Source organism: Corticium candelabrum, chromosome 1, assembly GCF_963422355.1.
Source record: "Corticium candelabrum chromosome 1, ooCorCand1.1, whole genome shotgun sequence".
NCBI classification, from domain to species: Eukaryota; Metazoa; Porifera; class Homoscleromorpha; order Homosclerophorida; family Plakinidae; genus Corticium; species Corticium candelabrum.
This window is the reverse complement of record NC_085085.1, coordinates 1,213,103-1,232,837: the sequence shown is the minus strand read 5'-3', so window position 1 is coordinate 1,232,837 and position 19,735 is coordinate 1,213,103. Positions and strand designations below refer to the sequence as shown.

Sequence of the window (19,735 nt, the reverse complement as noted above, 5' to 3'; positions counted from 1 at the left end):
GGCAGAGAATGCTGCTTGTTCAGTGGACGAGTTATCTGGATTGGCAATGGGACAGTTATATAGCCTGATGTCTGCCGGTTGGTTAATTAAATCAACCAGCAGCAAGAAGTATGATTGAAGTAACACAATGACATACTTCAATGCATGCAGCACAGTGATGATGTGTACTGCAACTAGTACTGTGTATTGATATCCATGGACCATATGCACTATTACTTTCCGCACAGATTCAAAAGTCCAGCTTTAGGGTTAGTTTACCACAAATCTAACAAACAGTAAAAGACAATTTTAATGACATGGGCTGCTGTCTATGCAGACTGTTTGTCTAAGAATACAACACAGTTGTTATGACGTTGGAGAATGCTAGCAGGTACTGATGGCTGCAATGGACCTTCAATACTCGTCTGCACTGCTGCTGCTTTACGCTACATACACAAGTCAGCGATGCAAGAATTTAATTAAAGGAGAATTCCCACGATTTTCAAGTTGGGGTCAGATACAAGATTTTTTATCTTGACTGCACTCGAAAACTTTGAGTTCCCTCCATTGCTTCTGTAACGTAGGAAAAGCACCGCAAAAAGAGGGAGTGTTAGAGTAGGCGTGGTTGATGACATAGTTGGTGCATGACCTCCACGTGTCGTGCACAAGGCATGCTATCTACCTGGCTTATTCGACGTGAAATGGTCCACTGCATTGCTTTTGGCTGTAGCCACAACAGCAGCGACATCGCCAGAGGTGTCAGCTTCTTCAGGCTTCCTCTCAAGAAGCCAGATTTGCTAGAATCATTGCTAGTAAAGTTACGTCTGGTGGATCCGCCTAGCTCAAAAAACAGCCGCGTTTGTTCGGATCACTTTGAGTCCTACAATGCATGCTGGAATGACACGTCTGATACCCTTGCCCAGCCTCTCGTGCACCCAGCAAGTAAATTACCTGTACACAGTTAGTCGCAGCAGCCTGCGTGAAAATTTTACATAGGCAAGCCAGTCCAAGTTCGTCTAGGTGCTACTCCCCTGGAAGTTAGTGGCTCTCTGATGGGATCCTGTCGCCAATCGGTCATTAAGACTACAGCTGTTCGAAGAACGTCTTCATTGAGTCACGCAGCAATGAAGTTCTCATGCTGCGTAATAATTACAGATCAGATCCTGAAGCTTCCACCCTATACCCTAGTTCGTCCACTTCCTGGCAGCACAAGCACTCAGCTACGCTAGGCATTACAGAACGCCTGTTGCAGCTGCACCAAGCAGTGTTCCCAACTCGATTTTCGTTCTCATCAGACAGATCTTCACCGGTGATCTGTCTGCCGTCATGGCCGTCAATGTATTCAACTGCGTTGATGTCACGCTGAGTGGGTCCGTACTCTGGCTCGAAACTGTAAGGTCGAACACCAGACAGAAAAGAACAACGCGTATGCGTTCGAATCCGTCCGCAACTGCATCTAACCCGATGGCATGCGCGTGTGGCTTTGCGCCAATGACGTCATGTACCTCGCTTACCCAACACGCCCCTTTCTTTCGGCGTTTCTCCTGCCGTGAAGTAGGCTCCAGTGTCCAGCCGGTCATCTCCCCCGCTGGACACTCGAGCCTAGCCGTGAAGATGTCGCGCACAAAACCTATGCCCCTTCGAATTGTCGGTTTATGGAAGGGACTTGTATCTGACCCCAACTTGAAAATCGTGGGAGTTCTCCTTTAATTAATTAAGCAAAATAAAAATATTAGACAACAATTCTTAATGAATAATTTACATGACTCATTAAATCAGACTTTAATCTGTACAGTGTCTGGTGTCTGAACTCACCTTGTCTGGAACTGTGACTACAAGTGCTTTTGATTTCATAATTTGCTGGACACTCATTGAAATTGCCTGCACGTGCAAAGACAGATAATCACACAGCGGTTGAACACTGATTACCTGATTTGTTTATTGCATAAGCAGTCACGTATGCAGGAAGGTATTAGGGTGTCTGTATACACAATTAGTTAATCGGCTGCTGTCTGGCAATCAATATTTTCAAACATAAATCAGTATCAATCGATGCATCAGGACATGCTGTAGCTGCTGACTTTTCCAGGATGATCAATCGTCTGTGTGCTAGCTTGTTTAAATTGACCCACTTGTTTGGGTAAATAGTAATATACTTGATATAATGCACACCTGTTGTGGGACTTCGTCCAGACTCTTGAACCATCCCTCACCAAGCTGCTGTTTCCTGCATGCTTCGTCCAGATTCACTACAATATAAGGTTCGGTAGTCTCAAAATCAGCTGGAGGATCGTTGAATGCAATATGGCTATTCTCTGCTAAACATTATTACCAACATTGTGAACAGAGAGCAGCTCTACTGACTCAACACCTGTGGGATATACCGATTCCAATGAATGCCAGTGCTGCTACATATGCACTGCACTAAACTGCTTTCACGACGCTAACATTTCAGTTCCTATTTAATTAGATAGTTTTGATTTCTAGACATTCCCGGATTTTTTTGTTGGACTTACCGAAAGATGGATTCTTATTGCCACGCGTACGCCTTGGCTACCTTCTTTTTTCTGATGCGTGTGGATGCTGGACAGGGCCGTACTCGTTTGCATATCGGCGGCATGTACCCGACAACCTTCAATCACTTGGTTTACTCCAAACAAGGCTACCACGCCCTTCATCTAGCAATCAGTCACGTCAATAGTAATGCTCACATTCTTCCTTATCACGAGCTGGTCTTGCTACTGAACGACTCAAAGGTTAGTAGCTTTTTGAGTGTTTGTTTGGCGCCGTGGCACATGTCATGTTGCGTACTTCCGGGTGTTTTGCTGTTAGTGTGATGTAGGATTGACGCTCTATCAAATGAACCAGCTGTTGACGTCTCCCAAGGCGAAGATGATTGCTTTAGTTGGAGAGGCTTGCTCGCCCGTCACACAACCTTTGGCTGCGACAACTCAGCTTTGGAATGTTCCTCTTGTGAGCTACACACATCTACTAGCTGATTAGCCGGTTTCTTGCCCGGGCAAATTAATTGATTAGTTAACACAAATAAATAATCTACTAGTTGTACGGTATCCGTAAGCGCCTCGCGTTTGTGAGTAACAGTTCCAGGGGAGTTTCAGACGGTCTACTGGAACGCCGAGTCCTAGCTAGACAATACGTATTTGTTGAAACCCTAGCTGTCATATATGGAAGTAAAGATGCGAACTTCCTAGTACATGTAGTTTAGATTACGTATATAGGCCTGGCATAGGTAGTCGTCGTTTTGTGATCGTGATCAAGACAATTGAAATGTACAGTCTACTGTCTGTTTCCCATAAGTGTGAACTTTGAAAATCATCAATATCTCTGCTGTTTTTGGACTTTCGCGATGATCTCGGTATCGTTAGAAACCGCTAGGTCTGGCATTTCTGTTTATCAAATTATCTAAGCCTTTCCTACAAACGAAACGGAAGGATAGTACTTGTGCATATCAAACACAAACGGGTGGAGCAATGGCTATTATCCAATTATCTTGTAAGACCAACGGATCAAGATCAGCAACTGGAACCATTTAAGATAATTGGTAACCTGGTCCAACTGGAGCAGCTCTTAGTGCTCTAATGAGTACACCTGGTGTGAGCTCCACTTCATTACTCACTTTCGGGTTCACGCTTACAAACAGACAGTAGGTATGCACTCATTTCCGTTGTAACGACCGTGGTATGGTATTTACTGACATAGAAATTGATATCAGCAAACATTGACTATCAACAGTGTTAGATGCAGTACAGTGTAGTAAAGGATTGATCATACTGTAAGTATGGGACGTGTGAATAGTTGACTGTAGGTGGCATTCAACTCCTGAAGGTGTTTCTTGGTTGTCAAGTACACACAGTCCCTAGCTACAATACAAAAGGATGTGGCGACGGAAGTTCATGCAACATTTTATCCGCCGTTTGGTCACTTGCATGAATCGTTCCTAGACTCATCTGTAGTCAGACACGGAAACGATTTTTAAGGTAGGTCCTATCATGAAACGTGGTCGTGGGGAGGAGAAATTTGAGATTTGTGTGGACACACACACACACACACACACACACACACACACACACACACACACACACACACACACACACTCACACACACACACACACACACACACACACACACACACACACACACACACACACATACCAAGAGCTCGATGGAGAGCCATATAGGACCACGCCCATTTCTGTTGTGCGGCTCGCTCCGCAATAATATATGTCAGCGGACCAGGAGGCTGCAGAAGAATCGTAAGAGACTTCACCAGAACGGTTTGTTTTAACAAGATGCTGGACGGTTTTACAGAGAGTTGGGTAAGCAGACTATCCAGGTCACTTCCCTGTCATCCGAGTCTGAGATTGAACAGTATACGTATTGGAGTGGTATCCTAGAAACTGAGGTACATCACAATGAGTCTGCCTTCTGGCTGAGACCTCAAACCGATGGCGAGACGCACAGGAGAGATGAGCAGCAGTGGTTACCTATCACAGACAATGAGGTCACATCGTGTCTCAAAAGGATGGGGAACTGGAAGTCTTCTGGTCCAGACAAGGTTTATGGTTTCTCGGTCAAGCATATCACGTGTCTTCACACTGATCTGACTCGTAACTACAACCTGCTGGTTCAGAATCCAGACTCTGTACTCGACTGGTTGTCTCCAGGAACAACCACTCTGATTCCTAAGCATGACAAGACTGACCAGGCCAAAAATTACCGGTCTATCACGTGTCTGTCTGTCTTCTATAAGACCCTCACCTCAGTCATCAGGCAGAGGATTGCAGGGCATTTGGTTTAAAGAAACCTCATGACTACGGAGCAGAAGGGTTGTCGACAGGGATCTTTTGGTGCAAAGGATCAGCTGTTGATCAACAAGCTGTTTACCGAAGACTGTAAGACCAGGCACAAGAGCTTGAGCATGGCTTGGGTGGACTACCAGAAAGCCTATGACAGCGTGCGACACAGTTGGTTGCTCCAATTAATGCCTTCAGATGCATCAGATCAGTCCAGTCTTGTGCAGGTTCCTGTCATGTGTGATGAAGAGTTGGAGGACATTGATGGTGCTTTCTTGTGGGAACAGTACGATCAAGACAAGGCTTATGCAGATCAGGAGGGGTATTTTCCAAGGTGACTCACTTTCTCCACTTCTCTTCTGTATGGCTCTGAATCTCCTAAGTAAGGAGCTGAACAGAACTGGTTACGGTTACCAGATGACCACTGGGCATGGTGAGACTGCCAAACGTCAGCTCATCAGTCATCTACTTTACATGGATGATCTGAAGCTGTATGGCAGAAGCTCTGATCAGTTGGATGGGTTGTTGCACACAGTGCGTACCTTCTCTGATGACATTCAGATGAAGTTTGGTCTGGACAAATGTGCTGTTGCACACTTTGTCAACTGCAGACTATCTGGACACAACTCTGGAGTGACGGTAGGAAAAACAGACACCATCAACTGTCTAGAACCGGGTCAAGTCTACAAGTACTTGGGTGTAGATGAGAGTAACAGTATTCAGCACAGCATGGTGCGGGAGAGACTCCGTTATGAGTATTTCTGCGGAGTGAAGGTGGTTCTTCGCACTGAGTTGTATGGTTGCAACAAGATTATAGCCATCAATGGGTTTGCACTACCGGTTCTCACTTACGGTTTTGGCGTCATTCATTGGGGGTGCACGGACCTGCAGCAGCTTGATCGATGGACTAGAAAGCTCCTCTCTATGCACGGTGTCCACCGTCCCTCTGCAGACGTTGACCGACTGTACGCTCCTGGCAGTGATGGGGGTAGGGGGTTACAACAGATTGAGTCGACATATCAATCTTGTATTGTGAGGCTGAACTGTTACCTTGCTGACAGTTCTGATCCTTTCATACAGATGATACGGGAGTGTGACTTCGGAAAATCTTCACGCTCGATCAAGCACATGGCTTGTCACTTTACTGCACAGCTGCGGAGAAGTCTTGCTGCGGACGACAAGTCGCAGAGATTTCACAAGAATGCATCCATCTCGGTTGAAGGTGGCTTCGAGCAAGCACCTGAAACAGATGCGAGATATTACCGTATGTGTTGCAGTTCTCTTCGCGTTGCAGTTCTCTTCGTGTGCGGTTCTGGAGTGGGAAGCCTATGCACGGGCAGTATCGCCGTCTCACTGAGCAATAGCCTGTGGACATGAAAGAGACCTACGGATGGCTAAAAGCAGTGAATCTTCCTGCTGCAACTGAGAGACTGGTTGTTTCTGCTCAAGACCAAGCTCTTCAGACTCGGTACTATGAGTGCAAGATTCTACATCGTGATGTCATTCCTACTTGCTGCATGTGCAGTGTAGACCCGGAAACAGTCGACCACATTGTGGCAGGCTGTAGTGCTTTGGCACCGATGGACTACACTGATCGACACAACCAGGTGGCCTTCATCATTCAATGGGATGTTTGTCGCTATTTTGGGGTTCCAGTGGAGAGCAGATGGTACCAGCATCATCCTGATAGGCCTGTGGAGACGGATGACATTACTATGATGTGGGATACCACCATCCTCACTGCCAAGAAGATCAAAGCCAATCGTCCAGACATCTGTCTCAGAAATAAGAAGACAAACGCTTGTCTTCTTATTGATATCAGCTGTCCTGCTAATGGCAACATTGGCAAGAAACATGCTGAGAACTTGGCGAAGTACAGCAACTTGCAAATGGGGATAAGCCGCAAGTGGCACTGTTGAACACTGGTGGTTCCGGTGGTCTTGGGAGCTTTGGGTACAGTGCACGCAGGTATTACGCGGTGGCTGGACATTATTCCAGGTCATCACAACCTGCAGCACTTACAGAAACCAGTGCTTCTGGGATCTACTCGGATTTACTCGGATCCTTCGTAAAGTCATGTCTTCTTTCTAGACAGCCGTAATGGTCTAAGTACTTCTGAAGCAGGGTTTGCTTCCGGTACTTGTAATAGACTTTACAATTAAACCAGACTGATCTGGTTGAGCACGACAATAATATAACTATGTCTATAGTAATTTGTGAAGTTTTACTTGATACTTATAATAGAATAAAATATATGTGCTTCAAAATAATAATAATTTATATATGTTAATAATATATAATGTAATGTATAGTTTTTAATTTTATTTTTAATTTAAATTTTTTATATTGAAACTTCCCATCTAAATGAGAGTCTAATCTAGGAAGCTATCCTTTAATATATAATATTATTTATATAATATTGTATTTATAATTTACAATATATTTGAACAATAAACAAAAATAGAAAAGTAAAGAATAAAATAAATAATGTAATTTATATGATATTATACTAATTTAGTTTCATTTTATGTTTATTTTTATTTAGTTCAATTTTGTGTCTCAGTCAGAAAAGTTGGAAAATAGGATTATTTATCAAAGATACTATCATGTTTTACCAACGGCGACTGGACTAAATCGAGCTCGAGTTCTTCTGCTTAGCACCCTAAATTGGAAAAAGTCTGTTGTGGTCATAGAATCAGCTGAACTTCATACGCTGGTATTTGTGTGTGTGTGTGTGTGTGTGTGTGTGTGTGTGTGTGTGTGTGTGTGTGTGTGTGTGTGTGCATGTGTGCGTGCATGCGTGCATGCGTGCGTGCGTGCGTGTGTGCATGTGCACGCGCATGCACTACAGTACAGTGTGAGAGTCATGGAAATGAACTTGTTATGTTGTGTTCTAATGTTATAACACAATTTGCTTGTCAGACAGCTAAGGATTTCCGGGAAAGGGCTGAAAAGTTTGGTTTGGATCTCCCAAGCTTACACGTATTACCTGCCAATAATAACTTTACAGACACAGCACAACAAGTAAAGGTAATTCATAAGCAATGCCATTCAAGTGTAAACTACTGTGGACACAGTAAGCATCACAATGTGTTACAGAAGGAAAACGTTCACGTGTTGATAGGACTGTTTTATGAAGACACAGCACGCCAGGTCATTTGCACAGTAAGCAACGTTTGCCAGCATCGATGACTATGGTAGAAAAGTGTTACATCAATTTAATTTCTTATTAAGTTCTATAAGAATGGAGTATCTGCTCCAAATTTTGTCTGGATTTTTGTTGGCTATTACGAATCTGATTGGTATCTACTCTCTGAGACAACAAATTGCACTCGAGAGGAAATGAAACAAGCAGTCAATGGTCATTTTATTATCGATTTTATTCAGATAAGCGAAAATACTGACAAGCAGACGTGGATTGGAAAAGTTAGTATAAGAGTTTGTTGAGTGGGTAAACTGCGAACTAACTTTTGTTTTTGTTCATTATTTAGAACATTAGAGAAACCGTTAGGGAATTTCAAATGATAATGAACATGTCGTCCAGCACTCCTGTGGATGAAACGTTTACGAAATACAGTGCATATGGTTATGACTTGATACTTGCTATGGCCAGAGTGATTGACATAGCAGTTCACGAACTGAACGCCACAGGACGATTAGATCAGATTAATCATTTTACGTATGACGATGACCATGTAGCCAACTTGTTCGATTCAATTCTTACAAACCGCTCGTATTTGTCAAACGGTCGTGGACAGGAATCGTTTTCAGTGGAGGGTCTTACTGTGAGTGTGATAATGTCATGCAGTTGATTGACTAATTCATTAATAATTATTATTTATACCTTGTGGCTTCATGCTGTAGGGAACTGTTAAATTCTTCAATTTATTATCACCTGATGAGAAAGAAGAGACCGGTGTTGTTAAAATTAAATATATTCGAAGTATGCATCGTTTCAATCTGTACGGTCTGGTAGATACTCGATGAATATAAATGTTGTTGTAGCTTTGGTAGACGAATCAGATCAGGTAACTAACGTGGCTTTCTTCAACAATCGTGATGTGAATGCTACTAAGATAGAAGGAGTGGAGAAAATCCCTTGGACAAGTAAGTTGTTAATGCAATGAGATGCAACATTTTGCTGGCTTGATAATGTTGTGTTTGCAATTATTAGCTAGCGATGGTACCGCTCCTCGTGATTCATCGAACATTGTACTTGTACTCGGAGACAAAGGAGTATTCATAGCAGTGGCTGTCGTTGACTGTCTATGCATATTGATGGCATTTGGTCTGCTAGTCTACATCAATCTCCATCGTGATCACAGGTTTTTCGTTCTGTGTGTATGTGCTTGTGTTGATTCAATTATATTGTCTTTTGTGGCATGTTTGTTTACTCAGTGTGATAAAAAAGTCGTTTCCGTACTTAAGTAGACTCATTGTAAGCGGCGGTATTGTCATATATGCTGTGGTTTTGCTTTATGGGTTTGATGGCATATTTTTCAAATTTAATCGATCATCACTGGCATCTTGCTATGTGAGTTAAACGTACATCCGTCTGCCTGCAGTGTTTTGCTGTATACACATTTGTTTTGATGTAGTTGCGTACAATATTATTGGCTGTCGGTTTCACCGCAGTGTTTGGGAGTGTTCTAGTGAAGACGATAACAAACCTTACAAAACGTGTATTGGGCTCTAGAATGGTGGGCCACTTATACATTTGTTGTCGTGCTGAAGTAATGTTTATTTGTGTTGTGAAGCACGAGGACTCTTTGTTATTACTGAACGGAATTCTTATATTTGGCTGTCTTCTTCTCATTGACTGTATATTACTGTCATTGTGGGCTGGAGTGAATCCGTGGCAGGAGAAAGAAGAAATCAGAAGTGTAATAGATCGTGTTGTCAGTTAGTGAATATATAGTAACAGACTAAGCGTATTTTGGTATTTTCATGTAGAGCACAGTTCTACAGACATATATACGACACAGGTGTGCCAGTGACAACAGCACGTTTTGGATCTCGGGATTGATTCTGTACAAGGTTGTCGTTGTGTTGATCTGTATTACTGCTGTCACGATTCGAGCTAAAGTAAAAACCACACAACAACATGGAACAAGCGACTCTCCATATGTCGACTTATCAGCAATATTTAGCTGTATTATCCTAATCGTGCCTGCATTTGGATTTACGTTCATCGAGCTACCAAATGTGCGGTACTCGCTTGTATCGGTTACTCTGATGTTTACTGTATCCGCAGTTCTGCTAATTTATTTCTACAGAAAGGTTTCCTTTGTCTACAAACAAGTGAGTCGAGTCAATGTAATCAATTGATGTTGAACATCTTGTACAGATTCAGTGGATCAGACAAGGGATAGAAGAAAATAGAGACAATCCCCGAGCAGATTATCATGATGCCGATAACGGTGGCAATGTCGACCTTGAGGTTCAACAAGACACATCTAGAGAACTGCAAGGGATGAGGAGAAGAAGCAGAGACCTCAGATTGACACTTGAGAAAGTGATTGAATGTGTAAGAAGTGTTTGATGTATGTAGCTTGTCCGTGCTTGTATATGTTTGTAATAATCAAATATGGTTGTCTGTGTTATACGTATATATGTGATTTAATTAATTTAGACCCATGGATTGGACGACTGTTTGGTTCAAGAAGCGAACAGCATACTCAGGAATGAAGCTACTTTTGATAGTGAAGATGAGTCTGTGCTTGTCAACCAGTCATCTACAATTGCAGAAGGTTCTCTTTCTTAAGTCATCCAGTGTCACTATATAAGTACAGTGTGCATACACTGTAGATCTTGTTACCTAATAATATTAATTAATAAATATAATAGTTACAGTTAATTGCTATGGTGTAATAAACAGAACAATGTAATTAATTAGCATATTGTATATTTCAACTCAGCAATGGAATTTGGCTTGTAATTTGTTAAGCATTTTTATTAAGGTTTAGCGTAGGGAAGAGCTTGTAAGTATAATAGATGTACAGTGGAGGGACTAAAATTGTTGTAACCGGGAACATTTGGTCAATCACCTCATGCCATTGTCTGGCCTTCATGCCATTAGGAGGATTTAGTTTTCTTTGCATGGTCAATGAAAGCAGTTTAAAATATATGTCGTAATGCGCATTAATTAAAGGGGCATAATTTCATGCACATCACAAGCAGCTGGCTTAATTAACAGGACTTAAAATGCAGGGCATTGCATAACTTCGAAACTGACACAATTGGCAGAAACACTATTAGGTAACTCTGAGATTCACTAAATCTATTATTCTATTTAATCAGTTATTTTCATGACCGGAAGTGTATGCAGGTATTAGAAAGCTGGCTAAGGTCGAAATTTTGAAAAGTGGGGAATCCATGGCTGCTGTGACACCGTCAGTCCTGTTTCATATAGTGACCGATTTGCACTCAGCAATGCTGTATGATATCCAAGATTATTGGTTGATATGCCCAAGAGTCCCTTATGGACAGTTCTGGTTTTCTCACTGGTTGTTGCAATCAATCAAAACAGTTGACGTACAATGTCCTACATTATGGTTTTTTGATTTATTGATTCTGTCAGAGAATGCTACTTGTACGGTTGACGAGTTACCTGGATTGACAATGGGACAGTTATATAGCCTGATGTCTGCTGGTTTGTTAAATCAACCAGCAGCAAAAAGTATGATGTAACACAATTACATTCTCCAATGCAGCACAGTGATGTGTGTACTACAGTGTACAAACTTTATCTGAGACTAGTACTGTGTATCTATGGACCATACGCACCAATACTTTCAGTACAGATTCAAAAGTCCAGCTTTAGGGTTAGTTTACCACAAATCTAACAAACAGTAAATGACAATTTTAATGACGCAGGCTGCTGTCTATTTTGATAACAACGATGCAGACTCTTTGTCTAAGAATATAACACAATTATTATGACGTTGGAGAATGCTAGCGGGTACTGATGGCTGCAATGGACCTTCAATACTCGTCTGCACTGCTGCTGCTTTACGCTACATAAACAAGTCAACGATGCAAGAATTTAATTAAGCAAAATAAAAATATTAAACAACAATTCTTAATGAATAATTTACATGACTCATTAAATCAGATTTTGATCAGTACACAGTGTCTGGTGTCTGAACTCACCTTGTCTGGAACTGTGACTACAAGTGCTTTTGATTTCATAATTTGCTGGACACTCATTGAAATTGCCTGCATGTGCAAGGACAGATAATCACACAGTGGTCGAACATTGATTACCTGATTTGTTTATTGCATAAGCAGACATATGCAGGAAGGTATTAATTGTCTGTATACACAATTAGTTAATCGGCTGCTTTGTCTGCCAATCAATGTTTTCAAACATAAATCAGTATGAATCAATGCATCAGGACATGCTGTAGCTGCTGACTTTTCCAGGATGAGCAATCGTCTGTGTGCTAGCTTGTTTAAATTGACCCACTTGTTTGGGTAAATAGTAATATACTTGATTTAATTAATGCACACCTGTTGTGGGACTTCGTCCAGACTCTTGAACTATCCCTCACCAAGCTGCTGTTTCCTGCATGCTTCGTCCAGATTCACTACAATGTAAGGCTTGGTAGTCTCGAAATCAGCTGGAGGATCGTTGAATGCAATATGGCTATTCTCTCCTAAACATTATTACCAACATTGTGAACAGAGAGCAGCTCTACTGACTCAACACCTGTGGTATATACCGATTCCAATGAATGCCACATCAATTTCTGTTTTGTTTAGGATTTTGTTGAGACGAGAGCATTCGATGGCTCCATCAGCTTGTGTTTCTTGAACGTAGTGAAAATGTTTAACAGGAGCGTTGATCTTGTTTACAAATCGTTCTTTCAAATATCTATAGACAAGAATGTAACCATGAGATAATTAAGAGTTCAACCATCAGTTCAATACAGAGAGGCATAGGTTCATTGTAGCTAGACAATACTGTCCCAACATGATTAGAGAGCACTTACTATGGGATGTCATAGACCTTGACTGGTAATAATGGGCATATTACTAACAAACATTCAATGCTAAAATGCTGTAAGTTTTTAATTACATTCAATCTGTTGCACTAACAAACACTAAAGAGCTATAAGCTAATGTTTAATTGTGGTCAACACGTGGAGGTGTATTAATTGCCTAGAACATTATCTATACAGATTTCATGCAAGTCTGCAGGAGCTGCAAATGCTCATCACACATGGTTGAGTCAATTAGCACTCATATAGTGTGAAGATCGCAGAGACAATATCCAACATCAGGGATAGGGCTTATACATGTATGCGCGCGCGTGCGTGTGTGCGTGCGTGCGTGCTTGTGTGTGTGTGTGTGTGTGTGTGTGTGTGTGTGTGTGTGTGTGTGTGTGTGTGTGTGTGTGTGTGTGTGTGTGTGTGTGTGTGTGTGTGTACACAATCTCAAATTTCTCCTCCCCACGACCATGTTTCATGATAGGACCTACCCTAAAGAATCGTCGCCGTGTCCGACTACAGATGAGTCTAAGAACGATTCGTTTAATTAATTAAGTGAGCAAACGGCGACGTAAAAGCGTCATGAACTTCCGTCGATTCGTCGTTCTGCTACGGATGCTGCTGATCAGTTGTCTGCATCAGCGATGGGTCAGTTGTACAACTCGTTGTCTGCAGAGTTTGCTAGACAGTCGGCACAAAGAGTGGCACATAGTACCGACTCGGTGGCAGCACAGCTATCATCTGCTCCACTGCCACTGTCAAATTTCAAATTAGACAGTACATCAGGATGGGATCGTGCATCATAAGTTGAGATCGATGAGAACGGTTTGGTGTAATCTTCCACAGTTTACTGTCAATAGAGATTGTTTTAGAGATACAGTTTGTTGTCTATTTTGGTAATAATGTGCAGACCGTGTAAGAATATGACATACGTAATCGCCACAGTGTTGGACAATGTGATCAGATGCCCTACAGTGTGCTGATGGCTGCAATAGACCATCACCAGTTCTGCTCTGTGTCAATTTTTTGTTTTCCAATTCCAACTTCTGTCATGTGCATCCACACACACACACACACACACACACACACACACACACACACACACACACACACACACACACACACACACACACACACACACACGCACGCACGCACGCACGCACGCACGCACGCACAAACACACACACACACTCACACTCACACACACACCACACACACACACACACACACACACACACACACACACACTCACTCACACACACACCACACACACACACACACACACACACACACACACACACACACACACACACACACACACACACACACACAGACACACAGACACACACACACACACACACACACACACACACACACACACACACACACACACACACACACCAAGAGCTCGATTCCAGACCCATATAGGACCAAGCCCATTTCAACAAATTAACAAACTTGTTTATGAAGATCTTTCTTGTAAATACGTCCCTCGCATACAAATTAGTCTAGCAACGCGCCACTTTTCATAGACTTTTTTTGTTTAGAGTAAATCGGGGCAAGGACAATAAAATCCGGAAATTTGTCTCTAGGATTCTAGCTCCTCAGGTCTCTCTCTTTGGTCTGCCCAGTAGAACGCTTCTGGCATGCATACAAGTGCTGCTACATATGTACTGCACTATACTGCTTTCACGACTCTAGCATTTCAGTTCCCCCCATTTAATTAATTAACTAGTTTTGATTTCAAGACATTCCCGGATTTTTGTTGGACTTACCGGAAAATGGATTGTGATTGCCACGCATACGCCTTGGCTACCTTCCTTTTTCTGATGCGTGTGGATGCTGGACAGGGCCGTACTCGTTTGCATATCGGCGGGATGTACCCGACAACCTTCAATCACTTGTTCTACTCTGAACAAGGCTACCACGCCCTTCATCTAGCAATCAGTCACGTCAATAATAATGCTCACATTCTTCCTTATCACGAGCTGGTCTTGCTACTGAACGACTCGAAGGTTAGTAGCTTTTTGGTTGTTGGTTTGGCGCCTTGGCACATGTGGACGTGTTGCATACTTCCGGGTGTTTTGCTGTTAGTGTGATGTAGGATTGACGCTCTATCAAATGAACCAGCTGTTGACGTCTTCCAAGGCGAACATGATTGCTTTAGTTGGAGAGGCTTGCTCGCCCGTCACACAGCCTTTGTCTGCGACAACTCAGCTTTGGAATGTTCCTCTTGTGAGCTTACACACATCTACTAGCTGATTAGCAGTTTCTTTTCTTTGCCCGGGCAAATTAATTAATTAACACAAATTTTCGCGTATACAGTACCGGTTGTTGGGCGGAGACAACACATAAAAAATGTGTAAATAGTAACAATAAATAATAATAATAATCTATAATATATAATATAACTATATATATAGTAATTTGTGAAGTTCTACTTGAGACTTATAATAGAATAAAATATATGTGTTTCAAAATAATAATAATTTATATATGTTAATAATATATATATATATATATATATATATATATATATATATATATATATATATATAATATATATATAGTTCTTAATTAATTTTTTAATTTAAAATTTTTATATTGAAACTTCCCATCTAAGTGAGAAAGTCTAATCTAGGAAGCTATCCTATATATTATATGTAATATAATATAATATATAATAATATATTATTTATATAATATTGTATTTATAATTTATAATATATTTGAACAATAAGCAAAACATAAAAAGTAAAAATAAAATAAATAATATAATTTATATGATATTATACTAATTTAGTTTCATTTTATGTTTATTTTTTATTTAGTTCAATTTTGTGTCTCAGTCAGAAAAGTTGGAAAATAGGATTATTTATCAAAGATACTATCATGTTTTACCAACGGCGACTGGACTAAATCGAGCTCGAGTTCTTCTGCTTAGCACCCTAAATTGGAAAAAGTCTGTTGTGGTCATAGAATCAGCTGAACTTTTTACGCTGGTGTGTGTGTGTGTGTGTGTGTGTGTGTGTGTGTGTGTGTGTGTGTGTGTGTGTGTGTGTGTGTGTGTGCACGCACACGCACGCGCTACAGTGCAGTGTGAGAGTCATGGAAATGAACTTGTTATGTTGTGTTCTAATGTAATAATACAATTTGCTTGTCAGACAGCTAAGGATTTCCGGGAAAGGGCTGTAAAGGTTGGTTTGGATCTCCCAAGCTTACACGTATTACCTGCCAATAATAACTTTACAGACACAGCACAACAAGTAAAGGTAATTCATAAGCAATGCCGTTCAAGTGTAAACTACTGTGGACACAGTGAGCATCACAATGTGTTACAGAAGGAAAACGTTCACGTGTTGATAGGACTGTTTTATGAAGACACAGCACGCCAGGTCATTTGCACAGTAAGCAACATTGCCAGTGTCGATGACTATGGTAGAAAAGTGTTACATCAATTTAATTTCTTATTAAGTTTTATAAGAATGGAGTATCTGCTCCAAATTTTGTCTGGATTTTTGTTGGCTTTTACGAATCTGATTGGTATCTACTCTCTGAGACAACAAATTGCACTCAAGAGGAAATGAAACAAGCAGTCAATGGTCATTTTATTATCGATTTCATTCAGATAAGCGAAAATATTGACAAGCAGACGTGGATTGGAAAAGTTAGTATAAGAGTTTGTGAGTGGGTAAACTGCAAACTAACTTTTGTTCTTGTTCATTATTTTAGAACATTACAGAAATCGTTAGGGAATTTCAAATGATAATGAACATGTCGTCCAGCACTCCTGTGGATGAAACGTTTACGAAATACAGTGCATATGGTTATGACTTGATACTTGCTATGGCCAGAGTGATTGACATAGCAGTTCACGAACTGAATGCCACAGGACGATTAGATCAGATTAGTAATTTTACGTATGATGATGACCATGTAGCCAACTTGTTCGATTCAATTCTTACGAACCGCTCGTATTTGTCAAACGGTCGTGGACAGGAATCGTTTTCAGTGGAGGGTCTTACTGTGAGTGTGATAGTGTTGTGCAGTTGTTTGACTAATTCATTAATAAGTATTTTTGTGGCTTCATGCTGTAGGGAACTGTTAAATTTTTCAATTTATTATCGCCTGATGAGAAAGAAGAGACCGGTGTTGTTAAAATTAAATATATTCGAAGTATGCATCGTTTCAATCTGTACGGTCTAGTAGATACTCGATGAATATATATGTTGTTGTAGCTTTGGTAGACGAATCAGATCAGGTAACTAACGTGGCTTTCTTCAACAATCGTGATGTGAATGCTACTAAGATAGAAGGAGTGGAGAAAATCCCGTGGACAAGTAAGTTGTTAATGCAAGGAGATGCAACGTTTTTGCTGGTTTGATAATGTTGTGTTTGCAATTATTAGCTAGCGATGGTATCGCTCCTCGTGATTCATCGAACATTGTACTTGAACTCGGAGACAAAGGAGTATTCATAGCAGTGGCTGTCGTTGACTGTATATGCATATTGATGGCGTTTGGTCTGCTAATCTATATCAATCTCCATCGTGATCACAGGTTTTTCGTTTTGTGTGCATGTGCTTGTGTTGATTCAATATTATATTGTCTTTTGTGGCATGTTTGTTTACTCAGTGTGATAAAAAAGTCGTTTCCGTACTTGAGTAGACTCATTGTAAGCGGCGGTATTGTCATATATGCTGTGGTTTTGCTTTATGGGTTTGATGGCATATTTTTCAAATTTAATCGATCGTCACTGGCATCTTGCTATGTGAGTTAAACGTACATCCATCTGGCTGTTTGTATACACATTTGTTTTGATGTAGTTGCGTACAATATTATTGGCTGTCGGTTTCACCGCAGTGTTTGGGAGTGTTCTAGTGAAGACTATAACAAACCTTACAAAACGTGTATTGGGCTCTAAAATGGTGGGCCACTTATACGTTTGTTGTCGTGCTGAAATGATTTATTTGTGTTGTGTAGCAAGAGGAATCCTTGTTATTGCTGATCGGAATTCTTATATTTGGCTGTCTTCTTCTCATTGATTGTATATTATTGTCATTGTGGGCTGGAGTGAATCCGTGGCAGGAGAAAGAAGAAATCAGAAGTGTAATAGATCGTGTTGTCAGTTAGTGAACGTATAGTAACAGACTAAGTTTATGTTGGTATTTTTCATGTAGAGCACAGTTCTACAGACATATATACGACACAGGTGTGCCAGTGACAACAGCACGTTTTGGATCTCGGGATTGATTGTGTACAAGGTTGTTGTAGTGTTGATCTGTATTACTGCTGTCACGATTCGAGCTAAAGTAAAAACCACACAACAACATGGAACAAGCGACTCTCCATATGTCGACTTATCAGCAATATTTAGCTGTATTATCCTAATCGTGCCTGCATTTGGATTTACGTTCATCGAGCTACCAAATGTGCGGTACTCGCTTGTATCGGTTACTCTGATGTTCACTGTATCCGCAGTTCTGCTAATATATTTCTACAGAAAGGTTTCCTTTGTCTACAAACAAGCGAGTCGAGTCAATTTAATTAATTGATGTTGAACATCTTGTACAGATTCAGTGGATCAGACAAGGGATAGAAGAAAATAGAGACAATCCCCGAGCAGATTATCATGATGCCGATAACGGTGGCAATGTCGACCTTGAGGTTCAACAAGACACATCTAGAGAACTGCAAGGGATGAGGAGAAGAAGCAGAGACCTCAGATTGACACTTGAGAAAGTGATTAAATATGTAAGATGTGTTTGATGTAGGTAGCATGTCTGTGCTTGTATATGTTTGTAATAATCAAATATGATTGTCTGTGTTATACGTATGTGATTTAATTAATTTAGACCCATGGATTGGATGACTCTTTGGTTCAAGAAGCGAACAGCATTCTCAGGAATGAAGCTACTTTTGATAGTGAAGATGAGTCTGTGCTTGTCAACCAGTCATCCACAACTGCAGAAGGTTCTCTTTCTTGAGTCGTCCAGTGTCACTATATAAGTACAGTGTGCATACACTGTAGATCTTGTTACCTAATAATATTAATTAATAAATATAATAGTTACAGTTAATTGCTATGGTGTAATAAACAGAACAATTTAATTAATTAGCATATTGTATATTTCAACTCAGCAATGGAATTTGGCTTGTAATTTGTTAAGCATTTTTATTAAGTGTTAGTGTAGGGAAGAGCTTGTAAGTATAATAGATGTACAGTGGAGGGACTAAAATTGTTGTAACTGGGAACATTTGGTCAGTCACCTCATGCCATTGTCTAGCCTTCATGCCATTAGGAGGATTTAGTTTTCTTTGCATGGCCAATGAAAGCAATTTAAAATATATGTCCTAATGCGCATTATAGGGGCATAATTTTAATGCATGTCAAAAGCAGCTGGCTTAATTAACAGGACTTAAAATGCAGGGCATTGCATAACTTTGAAACTGACACAATTGGCAGAAACACTATTAGGTAAATCTGAGATTCACTAAATCTATTATTCTATTTAATCGGCTATTTTCACAACCGGTAGTATGCAGGCAATAGATAGCTGGCTAAGGTCGAAATTTTGAAAAGTTGGGAGGTCATGGCCGATGTAGCTCCTTTGGCCCTGTTTCATATAGTGACCGATTTACACTCAGCAATGCTGTATGATATCCAAAATTATTGGTTGATATGTCCAAGAGTGACTCATGGATAGTTTTGGTTTGGGCACTGGTTGTTGCAATCAATCAAAACAGGCAATGTAAGCAATATCCTTATTTATTGAGGTTAAAAGAATGATTTCAGTTAACGAGTTATCACCTGGAATCCAGTCTTTGATATAGATGACAGCTGACGTACAATATGTGGTACATTACGGTTTTTTGATTTATTGATTCTGTCAGAGAATGCTACTTGTACGGTTGACGAGTTACCTGGATTGACAATGGGACAGTTATATAG

The 19,735-nt window shown here is 40.7% G+C and overlaps 4 protein-coding genes across 4 annotated transcripts; 2 read left to right on the top strand and 2 right to left on the bottom strand.

Moving 5' to 3' along the window:
* Positions 1-234: 234 nt before the first annotated feature.
* LOC134194146 (glucosamine-6-phosphate deaminase-like) lies at positions 235-2,429 on the bottom strand. Its single transcript, XM_062663058.1, has 5 exons — positions 2,424-2,429; positions 2,344-2,350; positions 2,152-2,297; positions 1,795-1,860; positions 235-425 (listed from the first exon to the last, which is right to left on the bottom strand). The coding sequence occupies exons 1-5, from the start codon at positions 2,427-2,429 to the stop codon at positions 309-311; spliced, it is 342 nt and encodes a 113-aa protein (XP_062519042.1). The 3' UTR covers positions 235-308.
* A 71-nt stretch (positions 2,430-2,500) lies between these two features.
* Positions 2,501-10,794, top strand: LOC134189254 (gamma-aminobutyric acid type B receptor subunit 2-like). The gene is made up of 16 exons (XM_062657495.1): positions 2,501-2,735; positions 2,812-2,952; positions 7,339-7,509; positions 7,716-7,823; positions 7,893-7,958; positions 8,028-8,219; positions 8,285-8,578; positions 8,658-8,736; positions 8,799-8,900; positions 8,968-9,118; positions 9,192-9,327; positions 9,392-9,493; positions 9,551-9,676; positions 9,747-10,073; positions 10,141-10,320; positions 10,426-10,794. Exons 1-16 carry the CDS (start codon positions 2,502-2,504, stop codon positions 10,555-10,557), a joined length of 2,541 nt encoding a protein of 846 aa, XP_062513479.1. The 5' UTR covers position 2,501; the 3' UTR covers positions 10,558-10,794.
* An 825-nt stretch (positions 10,795-11,619) lies between these two features.
* LOC134194094 (glucosamine-6-phosphate deaminase-like) lies at positions 11,620-12,698 on the bottom strand (the record flags this gene model as incomplete). The annotated part of the gene is given in 4 exon segments (XM_062663002.1): positions 11,620-11,809; positions 11,946-12,011; positions 12,306-12,451; positions 12,518-12,698. Coding segments are annotated over 4 exon segments (525 nt in total), but the record flags the coding sequence as incomplete, so codon positions are not given.
* A 1,915-nt stretch (positions 12,699-14,613) lies between these two features.
* Positions 14,614-19,038, top strand: LOC134194076 (gamma-aminobutyric acid type B receptor subunit 2-like). Its single transcript, XM_062662982.1, has 16 exons — positions 14,614-14,799; positions 14,879-15,019; positions 15,616-15,786; positions 15,949-16,056; positions 16,126-16,191; positions 16,260-16,451; positions 16,517-16,810; positions 16,882-16,960; positions 17,023-17,124; positions 17,193-17,343; positions 17,419-17,554; positions 17,610-17,711; positions 17,767-17,892; positions 17,964-18,290; positions 18,358-18,537; positions 18,639-19,038. Exons 1-16 carry the CDS (start codon positions 14,614-14,616, stop codon positions 18,768-18,770), a joined length of 2,493 nt encoding a protein of 830 aa, XP_062518966.1. The 3' UTR covers positions 18,771-19,038.
* Positions 19,039-19,735: the final 697 nt, after the last annotated feature.